This window comes from Convolutriloba macropyga, chromosome 12 (assembly GCF_964194025.1).
Source record: "Convolutriloba macropyga chromosome 12, txConMacr16.3, whole genome shotgun sequence".
NCBI lineage: Eukaryota > Metazoa > Xenacoelomorpha > Acoela > Convolutidae > Convolutriloba > Convolutriloba macropyga.
Window position 1 is genome coordinate 33,753,521 of NC_134479.1, and position 12,781 is coordinate 33,766,301.

The following is a 12,781-nucleotide window of genomic DNA, read 5'->3' on the forward strand; positions in this document are numbered from 1 at the left end:
TAATTTCTCTCAAACGAAGTTTGTAGCAATTATATTGGTACTGTTAGTCTTTTTATGCGATTTCTGGTTTCGAATTACCAGACCCATTTGACTTTTCGTCCTCAAAAACGGGATAAACAGGCAGAGCCCAGCGGGCATTAAGTGCTCTTAGAGCCTTTCAGCTCACTAGTCTCCAAATTCACAAACTGTTTTTGGAGACTTATACTTATGGTGTGAAGGGCGGTTCCTAGAAATTGACCCGCACAGCCCTCTAACTTTATATCCCCCCTACCAATCGCCACCCCTGCACATCGTTCAGGCCATAAAGGCCCCTCAGCAAAGACCCCCTCCGATTGTTGCCCCCTCCCTCCTAAGCCCCCACCCCAACAAGCCCCCCCCCCCCCCACACACACACACACACAGGGATTGCAATAATTGTCAATTAATTGATTGCAATAATTGATTGGTGACCCTAATTTAATTGCAATAATTGATTGGAACGACACAATAATTGCCCAATAATTAAAACCACATTCTCCCACGCTGGAAACCTTAAACTCCCAAATTATGATTTTCTGTCACAAATCGTATGTAATTTGAGAAAGGGTAATTTGACTTTTAGTGTTAAGGCCCTGTTCGTCCTAGACAAGTTTTCAATTAAAATATTCAATGCTTCATAATATAACCATTTGCGTTACTTTTTGGGTTAATCAAAGCACAATGGTGTTAAAAACTGCGAAAAAAAATTATTGATAGGTGGTCAATAGTCAAAGTTAATTGATCAATGATTGCAATAATTGATTTTGTTTTGCCAACCAATTAAATTAATTGATTGTTTCTCTTTTTGTCTAGCCAATTAATTGCAATTAATTTTTCCAAATCCCTGCCCCCACAGCCCACTCACTTCATCCCCCCCAATCCCCACTCCTGCACATCGTTGAATCCATGAATTTTTATTGTTAAGTAAATAGAATACAATTTGAGGATTTTGTTCGTTTGTTACCTCTATGTTCTGATCTTTGTAAAGAAATGTTTCTGTGATATATATTTTTTAGATAAATGGCTGACGAGGAACAAAGTCTACGGGAATGCGAACAGTACGTGCAAAAGCACAACATTCAGGGACTTCTCAAGGAGTGCATTGTACAGCTATGCATTAACAGACCAGAGAACCCTGTGCGGTTCCTCAGAGAGCACTTCGAGCGCTTAGAAAAGGTAAAAAAATTATTTTATCGCTATATTAAATTTTGGATCTTTTCTGTTTGTGCCCCCCCCCCCCCCCCCCCAGTTTAATGGGCGCATATTATTTGCACCCCCATACGCACGTGTCATAGTTTTACATAATGATTTACTGTGTAATTGCTCGTGCTCTGTAACTGGGGGCGCATAATAAAGGGGGGGGGTACAAACGGAAAAGAACCTAAATTTTATGTCCACACGGGAGTTCATCTTTTCCATATGTGATCTCCCGTTTTCGTGGGTTCCTATAATTTACAACCTTTAGGAGCACGCTAGTTGTTGCACGCCAACTGTGTATTGGAACTTTCCGTGCCATAAAAATTTGTCCGTTTTAATAAACTTTACACATTGCTTTTACTTACTTCAGAGCTAAATTTTTCGCCAGAATTCATTTGACTTTCAGCTAAAAATCACGCTTTTTAATTCGTGTTTAATAACCGCGTGGCAAGTAATGGCGGCATAGTTAGGGCTAATGAGCTCTTCGCCAATTTAGTGCTAATCATCTCTTCTCCAATTTTGATTCATCAGCATCAATTTATGTTGTCACCAGTTGGTAACGCTTCAAAACGCCTCTCTCAGTCATATCTACCTCTCAGTAGCTGAATGTCTGTGCATGACGGCATTTTTAATTTTCGGGAGCAGGTGCTTGAAAAAATTACATGTCTGAGTTAGTGTAGAATGCTTCAGCGTCGATATGAGAGCCATTGAGATCACCCGAAAAAAGCTGAGTGCTTCAACTTCTCAGCCTGCAATTAATTTGAAATCTTTTCGCGAAGAAAGATTATAATGCGTTAAAATAGGCTACGAGATGTCAGCAAAAATTTTTGTTAATCATGGAGTACCCCTAGGCACAGTTTTAGGACCCCTAATTTTTCTTTTATACGTTTACGATTTGTCGGGAAAAAATCAAAGGTGACTTTGGGCTTGTACAATTTGCAGGCGATACTAGTATTTTAAGTCGATATGAACCAGGAGAAAAAATTGCAACAAAAATTGATAATGTTTTATTGGAGACAGACAGTTACTTGAAGGACAATTAACTGACTTTTAATGCTGATAAAAAGCTACTTTTTTTCTCCCAGGGATGAAGTAGAGCCAAAAATTACATTTAAACGTACTTTAATAAAATCGCTGAGAGTTGCTGTTATTTAGGAATACACATTGAACCAAAATTGTCAGTTGAAGTGCTTCTATATATAGTGTTAAGAAAAATGGCGGCTAACATTTACTCGCTATATCTGGTAAGAAACCATATACCTTATGAATTAAGGCTGCATATTTTCAAATCTTTAGTCCTCTCTCATTTCTTGTTTTTCACAAACATTGTCAGCAAACATAGCGTATAAATCGACAGATTAACTGGGACATAGAAATTTTCTATAGATCCACGTTTGCTTCCTGCTAGTATTTTTTACTTCAATTTTTTCCAATTATTGCAATTCTATTGAATTTTTCCAAATTCCTGTAATCATTGTAAACGTGTGTATTTTTATGCCATATTTTTGCTGGACTGTTTTTGAGCCTTTTTCTAGAAAGTTCTTCGCTTTCGAGTAACTCTTTTACGCTGGATTTCTCAGTTGTCGAGTGATCTCCATTGCTCTCATAACGAAATTAAGTTTTTGTTAAGGAGTGAGCCAACGAGTACCAAAGCATTAACAGCTGAGTGGTTAAGATGTCAAATTGATTTCCTGGAGGTTGCAGATTCAAACCCATATGAGGTCGGATTTTTTGCAAACAAAAAATTTTTAAGCTACGATCCCTAATTTAAATTGACCTCTAACTGTCGTTAGAGCAATTCGTGCGGCGTTAGTCGGTGTTTGTTTTTTTCTTCAATACCGGAGATCAGAACTTTGGGTCCTTTCTCGATTTTTGCTTGAATATAAATCGTTGCAGGCAAGAAGTTCTTTTTTATCGTTACAGGCAAGACGTTCCTCTTATTTATGCGCACGGCAGTTTTAATTTTAAATTTCGCCGCTTTACTTTTTTGAATAATCATCACTTACAACTATTGCATCGAAGAACCTTCTCGATGACGACAAAGCTATGTTTTGCGCTGTTGAGCAACTGTTGTGATTTTTTTTGGCCAAATCTATCACTATTTGGGATAGAAACAGTCTCTTGACCGCTGTTAGGCAACAAAAATTTGTGATTTTTCAGCTTTTCGAACTATTTTATTTTCATATTATTTTTCTTACGTTGATAGATTGTAATTGCTTTCCAATGAACCGTATCATCTAATTAGGCCTTAAGTTTATTACGGCATAGCCAACTTTGTAAAGGTCTTTTTTCTCTTCTGTAATGACAGCTGACCTCAATTACAGTTCACATTCGTAGGCAACATTAAAAGTCATAAATTAAGTGCACCAAATGATAAGCTTTTACGCCAAATAAATCAGCAAATATAGATCTGTAATATTTATAATATAATGTTTAGGCATTTATTTATGTTCTGTTCGTAAATTTATGTTGTGTAAATTTATGTTTTCCAGGCCTCCCTTGAAAAGCATTGCGCTTTTGGATGGTCTGTTTTGGTTTGAATGTATGTTCACCAAATAAATAAATTATATTATATAATGTGTTTTTAATCAAGATTCAATTGTCTATTTTTCCGTACATATGTTGTAAACAGACACCAATTGTTGATTCAGAGCTGTTGTAGCCTTCTCGAGGTATCATTGATAGCATCATCAATTTTCTCAACAATTTCATTGAAAAAATTATACTGATATGTGAAATTTCAAAATATTTTTTAATATTAATGTTTTTAATTTTTTAATATATTAAAATATTACTGTTAATATTATGTATATAAAAAAATTACCAAAGACGAAAAATATCGATTTTTGGTATTCATTTTGAGAGGATTTTGCGTCTAATATGAGGTCATAAAGGATCAATTTAGAAACCACGTTTCTTAGCGCTTGAATGGTTCAGTGACGGTGAAATAAACCCCTCATTTAACCCTTCCCAAAATACGTTGAAGCGTGAAAATAAAACAGGAAGGATAGCTTTCAATGAATCTAATTTCAGCCTGGATAATTTGCTTCTCTTACGTCTTGCGAAATTGTGGGCAAATTTTGGGCATATGAGATAAGTGTAGATGGAGCTCTGAAGCGTACAGAGGGAAGTGGTGTTTTTCTCCAGCGTATTTGGGCAGCGTGACGTTATCCCCTTTCCTATTTTTGCCCCATTCACATGGTAATATTTGAGAAGTGCTGAAAAGAAGGCAGAACTGTAATTGTTTCCTTTTTTCCTCAATTTGAAGTAATTTGGGAAAAGTATTTAACCACACGCCGCTTAGATTTGTCACAGATTCGGGAGTGTGATAACTTGGTCGCTTTCTCAATTTACCTTTACTGGTGTCAATTTTTGCTTAAATACAGGACAACTTGTTCAAACTGTAAGTTTATATTATTTATTTTTAATAAAAATCACTTGTTACTAGTAATAACGGGGGGTAAATACTAGATACTTGAGAAAAGGAGCTTAATTGCATTTAGAACTCCTTACGTGACTTTGTGCTTGTGTCAAGTTGCCATTTTCTTAATATTGCTTCTTAAATCTGATTATTTGCTGAAAATTTATTACCCTTCATTGTTCAGGATAAAAGAAAATTGATATATAGATTTTTTACTTGCATTTGTGAAAAAGACGCAATTTCCAGGAACTGATTTTCAGGTTTGCATTAGCGCTGAAATCGATTTTGACTTAAAATTGGTGCAAATAATTGAACGCGGCTAGAAAGCTGTTTCTCAACTTCTAACTTTCAGTGAAAGTTGAACAAATTACACCATATTGTTGTATTTGCCGTCTAAAGCTTTAAACTGACTTTGTATCGATTTCCGTTTTTCTTACAGTGTTATAGAGCTCAAAGTTGCTCTAAGTTAAACCAATCCATTTTTGCTCGTAGTTAGTTGTAAAGACAATTGCTGAGTTAAACTGTGGAAGTTTAGTTTGAACGGTTCTTATTTATAAACATGTAAGATAGATGTAGTAGAAATTGGTATATCCATTATTAAAAGTGAAGCTAAGTTATGGAAACTAGTGCTACATCGTCTAAATTGTGTAAAACATCTGTTAGTTTAAACTAAAGCAATCCGCGCGCGACATTGGTGTTTTGCTATTACTTACACTAGTAAATTTGCTAAATTTGTGGCAGTTTGTTTTTTACAGTGATTGTCTTTTTACCATTTTGCACTAAAATTATACTATACTGCTGTCATTACTCCATTGATCGACTGTCAAAATTTCGTAAGTTAGCTTTGTAAGACTAGCCGCGCTGGATTAACAGGAAATTATAAGCTAAATTGCTTTAAAAAATGCCGATGCATGATGCTAATTGTGCATGTATATGTAACGCAGAAACATGAAGGTCGTTACTAAAATGATCTCTGATCAAATTTTGGCTCCATTAGATGCACCAAATCATTTTTAATTGCTCTCGTAGAGAAGCAATTATTGTAAACGTGTGTGTATTTTTCTGTGCAAAATTTTCGCTTGACTGTTTTGACTTTTCGAGTGACTTTTACGCCCTTGAGTTTTTGCGTTTCGCGTGATCTAAAATTCTCTCAATCTCAATTGGCGGCAATTTAATACTAAAAGTCAAATGAAAAGTGCGCCGAAACTGGCGCCATTTTTCACTTTAAATCTTAATAGTGGTATATGTTAACCTCTAATGTGGTTATTTGAAGCCCACTGTTGAACTTCTTAGTCCCATTTAGGCCCCCCTCCCGACTGAAGCAGGCTGCAATTGATTAGAGCTCCCACTAGTCGTTCGAGAGCAATTCTTCGACGTTTAGTCGGTTGTGTTTCAATCCTGCAGTCCTTTTTAATACGATTTTTCGTGTGACCTATGTCTTGAGAAACAGAGTAAACTGATAAAGCCTAAGTCCGTAATTTTTTGCTGAGCAGATCTCTAAGAGCATAACCTGCAATACCTTGTGTTTAATAGCTCTTGAACAAAGTTCATAGCAATTATTGTAAACGTGTGTGTCTTTTTTTTTAAAAAAAATGTTTTACAATTTTGCTCTTTTGACAATTTTGCTCTTTTCTCCTAGAACATTCTTTGACTTCTCAAGTGACTTTTTCACGCTTTCGTTCTTCATGTTTGAGTAATCTCTATTGTTCCGAAGTAAAGCTTGTGGCTAATATAAAATCGTTTGCAGCATAGGAGAGGTATGTGTTTCGTAGCGCAGTGGTTAGTGCCGGTGGTTGTGGATCGGGAGGTCAGTGGTTCGAATCCCGGCAGGGGAAAGATTTTTTGCACCCATAAAGAAAAATTGATCTAGGCTACAGCCCCTGAATTTAATTGCCTCGCCTGTCGTTCAAGAGCAATTCTTCCATTTGTCGGTTTATGTTTTAGACCACTCAGGCTACTCCCTCCCCTTCAAACTCCCCCCTCTCGAACCCTGATATTTAAACGGCAATTTAAGATGGTTTAGATATCCGCCTCTATTAAAGTGTTTTGATACCCAGCAGCCCTCATCCCCCGTCTCTTGCCCCTTGACCCAGTGAAGACGAACTCCCCTAGTATAAGGTAGCCACTACCAAAGCTAATCCTCGCCAGTTTTTTAAAGCAATTTTAGCGACTTTTGCGGTTATTGCTAACGATTCTTATGTTTCCTTTGTTGGCCGTTGCGGTTATTTTGTAAAAGTTTTCTCAAGCATTTATTTTCTGATGTTCTATTAGTCTTAAATGATAAAAGATAGTCGATGAATTTTTCAGTTGCTACTAACCCTTGATGCGTATACCGAATCGTTCGTTTCTGATTTTCTTTCTCTGACGTCATGTATAACAGAAGTTTTACACTCACTTAAATCCCTCGAATTTGAAACATTTTTGAAAAAACACACTGGTCAGAATTTTCTGAGAAGTGCTTGAGCACTGTTAATAAACAACAAGCAGTTTACGGTCAAAAAAGAAGAAGATTTATTTACACAAAAAATCTGAATAAATTTAGAGTTAAGTATACTTCGTGGCAAAAGTAAATTAACAGCCCCCCTCTTTTCACTAAGTAAAAATTCAACTTTTGATGCAAAATTACTCCAAATTGAGATTTTGAAAACATTTTATGACCATTGTAGTTCTCTCGCCTGCCTATGAAACACATTTTCTAATAGCGGCGAGCGATTTGCGGACATCGTGTTTTATTACAATTCAAAGAATTTGAATTGTATTGGGGTGCTGTCTTTTTTTTAAAGATCTGTTCACACATTTTCATGATTTTTGAAGTCAAATTGGAGTAGTGATTTTGGTCACGCCGAAACAGGAAGTGGAGCGAAAATGCGAGTGCTTTTGCGGCGTGAAAATTTTTTGCTCTAATTTTAAAGTAGTGAGAAAACGGCGTTTGAACAAAAATTCGCTTTCTCGCTAGTAGTTCTTTGTTCACATGCGGCAATTTCCCTTTGATTTTTACTGTTTTTCCGATTTTTTGGATAGGTTTTTTCTGAATGATTTTCCTAATCCATTCATAGCTCTTTCAAGGCCTAATTTTTTGTTTGAACCAAATTTCCATTTCTCGCTAGTGCTTTTTTTCACATGCGGCATTTTGACATGATTTTCTGTTTTTTTTAAATCTTATTTTAGAAATGATTTTTCCATTTCACTCATAGTCCGTACTAGGTCTAGTTTGTTGTTTAGTCAATGAAAATTCTTTGAATTGTACGTCAGGACTTGTCCTTCAATGTTTTTTTAATTCGTCGTCCCGATCGATGATTCTTCCGACCTGACTACTTGCAATTGACTTTTTCAATTTCAGTGACTTCTACTGCTTTGCAGTCAAAATTTGTGTGCGTGACGTCATTTGTTCTAAGGTTAGGTCAATTGCGTGACTTACCTCACTCAAAAAATGACTTCTGAAATCACTTGATGAACCTTAATTACCTTAATAATCAATAGTACGCATCTAAGTGGTGCCAAACGTATATGCCCTAATTCGTGAGTATAAGAGTCTTGAGTTTTTTATTTCGAATGTTAATTTTGAAAAAGATCTATTTAGGCTTTTTCCTTATAGACCGTTGTCACGCCCCTATTTCGTCCCTCATAGTTACGTGATGATATTCCTTAAAATATCCTTAATTAAGTGCTTTATATTAATTAATATTCATTCAGTTTCAAGGCCATATATAGCCAATATTTCCATCTAGGCCTGTAGCCCTTAATTTGTTTATGTTTACGAAAAACAACCGCAGAGTGACAGTTTACTAGCAAACATCAAGTGCCTAAAAGCCTCAATATTTACTTTTTTGAGTTTCTTGAAGATAAATTCACATAATTAGTAAATAACTTTATGAGAGATTATGTACTTGGTGAAGTAATTATTCTGATAAAGTAGGTGCTAATACGGAACTTGTATATGTACTTAACAAACATCAAGAGACGTACGAAAGCCGGAAATTGCCCAACTTGTAGATCAGTAAATATTTACGAAGGACCAATACAACTCAAGGTACAGCCCTGCGGAACTTACGATGAGCAGAACACCGGAGAACCAGCCTAACAATCAGTTGCCTAACATCTTGTTAAACTTGATAAAAACTTGAGAAACTTCTTGCTAAATTTATTGATTAATTATTGCCAAAACAATTAAAGATTGAACTGGAAAATCCTGATAAAACTCTAAGTTACACCAGGCCACTACAGAGCAGAATAACTCTGAGAAAAGCTATTAGATACAAGGCAAACCAGTGGATATATCGCGCATCCGAACCGCTCAATAAAAGGCTATTACTAGCTAATTTTGTTTCAAAATATATCTGCTAAAAACCGCACTGTGAAACACCAAATAAGTCCTTGTAAAATGCCAATTATCCGAGTTAATTACTCCTAATATAAACCTCAATAATACCACGAGGAACACTATAAAAATCAGTGCGTAACATGGTGACAGGAGTTACTAACTGTTTCCCAGTTTAACGGACCGAAATTCCAAATAATTCTTTGATAAATTCGACATTTTCTTCCTTCTCTCTGACATTTTCTTCTTTCGCTTTTTCTTCATTACCTTAAGAGCCTCCAATCATCCAGATCAGCATCCAGCACTTCCTTTCCGAGCAAGACGATAATGCAGAAAGCAGTATCAAAGCAAAGAATGGGTGGAAACTGTGTTTGTGTCTTTGTGGACAAAAAGCAACAATAATTCAAAATTGTTTGAGTAAACAATAACTGGAACAAACTCAACCACAGCCGCCACAACGGACAAAAACAACACAGGGTATTTGCAAACGAGGATATTATGAGTAAATGAATTTGTAAAATTAAATTTGGTGCTTTATGTCAATTTATAAAGAACAAATTCTCCCCGCTATTAATAATTGCCGAGCTTCCCCCAATTTTGTTGAACATATTGAAGGAAATAACATCAATTACACCCATAACAGCAATAAAACACAAGCTCAGATAGTAAGCGCTTTTTCCTCTTCAGCTTATAAATCCATCGTTATTTATGTGCTAGATAAAGACGATAAACATGTAGCAATTTATTGGACAGCAAAAAGTTTAAATCAGAAACCTCGCAAATTTGGCCTTATCCGTCACAAACTTCAATCTGATAGAGATATTAACCTTGACAGCATCATCACTGATTATCAGATAACAACAGAATAAGCTAAATTACTGAAACCATCAGTTAAATATTAACTAAAAGAGGGCAAAACATAAATTTAAACAAAATAAAAACAATTATATTTTATTTCCCCACCCAGCTCCGGAGGTTAATGAATCAAACAGTGACTTCGGTCAATTATGCTGTTGCCTATCTGAGTGCAGCTTCCACAAGGCCTGTGCGGTCGTGGTCCCCACGAATTTTCTTAGACTAAGGGGCACTCTTTAGAGGTGAGACTTCGGCGGCCCATACGGCTTCAACGATAGTCTTAAAGCTCCGGTCGAATCGTCAGACTATCGTTGAAGCCGTATGGGCCGCCGAAGTCTCACCTCTAAAGAGTGCCCCTTAGTCTAAGAAAATTCGTGGGGACCACGACCGCACAGGCCTTGTGGAAGCTGCACTCAGATAGGCAACAGCATAATTGACCGAAGTCACTGTTTGATTCATGGAGCACACTTAACTTAACTTCATGGAGAGATTAAAGGGTTTTAAGAGATGAAGACAGTTAGATGAATAGCACAAGGATATCAGAAAAGAAACTACTGAAACCATTCGTTCAGAAAATAATAGAGATGGGCTGCTTATGAACCTATTCTTAAAGCTCCGGTCGAATCGTCATAGGTTCATAAGCAGCCCATCTCTATTATTTTCTGAACGAATGGTTTCAGTAGTTTCTTTTCTGATATCCTTGTGCTATTCATCTAACTGTCTTCATCTCTTAAAACCCTTTAATTTCTCCATGAAGTTAAGTTAAGTGTGCTATTTAATACTTTAGAACGAACGTAAGACTGATTGAACGAAAAGTATATAATCTAATCGGGTAAAAAGCAAAATGGCACACGCGCAGATCAACATCACGCCTTTTTCCGGATCAGAAACGGACAACTTCAACGAGTTTGAACAACTAATAGCAGGTGCAATCGGAGTCGCAGCAATCGCAAACGCGCAACAAGCGAATTTTTTACAGTTACATTCAAAAGGAGACGCTTTACGATACTTTCTAACCTTACCAGAGGCTACCAGACTAGTTTTCGCAGACAGTATAACAGCTCTAAGAAACAGATTCACGCAAGATGACTTGAGAGAGATCAGAATTAAAAAGTTAGAGAACCAAAAGTTCAATCCAAAAACAGACACTGTAAAAAATTTCTTAGTAAAGTTAAGAACTGAAGCCAATAAAGCATATCCAGCACCAGAAAGAGTAGTAGTAGCAGCAGGAGGAGGTGATGCTGAAGCTCGTAGATTCGAAAGAGAGACAGCAGCAAGAGATTCTGCCCTTCAAACGTCAGAAAACAGAAAAAACGAACAAATAAAGCGCTTTTTCATTAAATCTATGCCAAATTGGCTTAAGCCTAAGCTCTTAGAAAGGCCTGATACAGATACAATTGATCAATTATGCACCCTAGCTAGCCAACAAATTGCAATAAGAGAGATGTTTAATAGAGAAGAGTACTTTGATGACGGATTTAATGAAATAATCGAAACAAACACTGATAAAATGTTAAAAGCAATCACTACTATTTCAAATAATCAGAAACAACTTGAGCAGAAACTTGAGCAGAGATCAGCACCTAAAAATGAGCCACCAGAACAAGGTCCAATAAACATTTTTACACCACATTACCCTCAACAAGTCTACAGACAAAGTTATAGACAAAATTTCCGCCCCCAATATCAAAATTATCGACCAAATTACCCTCAATATCAGCCTAATCATCGTCCAGTTCAGCAAAACTATCGGCCCCAGCAACAGTATGCCCCTCGTGCTAATAATTACCGAGAGTTTAGACCGCAATTTAATGCCCCTAGACCATTTTATTATAATCAACAGCCACAAACCCGGAATTATTGGTCCGAACCTTCAGATAGCCCTCCATTTGTTCATCCAGCTTATGTTAATAGACCTGTTTATCGATTTCCAACGAAAAATACCCCTCAAAACCTTCTTAGACAGGGTATAGTTTACGATAGTCCAGCACAAGACAGATATGGTATGCAAAAAGCAAAAGAATTTAGTCGTGCTGGTGCACTCCAAAGTAGAAATATGAGAGGTATGAATTTTCCATTTAATCAACAAAAATACTAATAAAGCCACCCAACTTTAAAAAACAAAATAAAAATTATAAAAACTCAGTTAATCATTATAACGAAAGCACGTCTAGTCCTTATTTAGATAAAGTAATAGAACCAGTTTATAATAAAAGTAACAAAAAGCGTAGAAAACGCAAAAGTAATAATAATAAAAGTAAAGTTAATAATTCTGTGCAACTCCCAACACAAGCATCTCAACCCACACCAAAGCCAATACCACATGTTCAGCAATTATTCAGCATTGTCCCACTTATAGGCAGAACATTATCCTATGTTAAAGTTAAATTTAATGGAGAATTAGAAAGACGCGCACTAATTGATACAGGAGCATTTGCCAACGTGATAAGTCGTGAGTTTTACAAGGTGCTTATTAATACAAATATCAATTCAATAACAGAAATAGAAAAGCCTGATCTAGATAAAGTAAAAATGGCAAACGGAAATATAGTTAAAATTGACAAAGCAATTAAAGTTACATTTAAATTGGGCACACAAACATTTACAGAAGATTTCCTTGTTTTAATTGTCACAACTCCTGTAATATTAGGCAACCCATTCTTTGTTAAACATAAAGTTAGCATCTGCCCAGGACAAAGTTACATTAAATTCCCTGATCAAACTCTACAGATAAATGAAATAAAGCCAGAAAAGCAACCTAGAAGAGTTGTAAAACGTAAAAAATTTGGAGTTTATACACAGAAAAAGCAAGTCTTACAGCCGAATCAACAGGCAGTATTAGAATGCAAGCTTTACGATAAACTGGAATCATTCACTGACCTTTGCGGGGTAATAATTCCAAACGAAATCTTTGAAAAAGATAGCGAAGTAATATTAACGTCCTCTTTAAGTAAAGTTGCTGAAAATAACAT

General features: G+C 36.1%; 1 protein-coding gene across 3 annotated transcripts in view; it reads left to right on the forward strand.

The window, feature by feature from the left end:
• Positions 1–1,007: 1,007 nt before the first annotated feature.
• The window catches only part of LOC142350704 (cAMP-dependent protein kinase regulatory subunit-like), a 55,897-nt gene continuing 44,123 nt past the window's right edge, over positions 1,008–12,781 (forward strand). The window contains exon 1 of one of the 3 annotated variants that reach the window (XM_075402635.1): positions 1,008–1,194. In XM_075402635.1, coding sequence (XP_075258750.1) covers positions 1,039–1,194 — 156 coding nt within the window. In that variant the 5' untranslated portion in view covers positions 1,008–1,038. Of the gene's footprint in view, positions 1,195–4,454; positions 4,619–5,363; positions 5,470–12,781 lie in introns of those variants that run through there. The other 2 variants (XM_075402638.1, XM_075402637.1) reach the window with 2 other exon arrangements.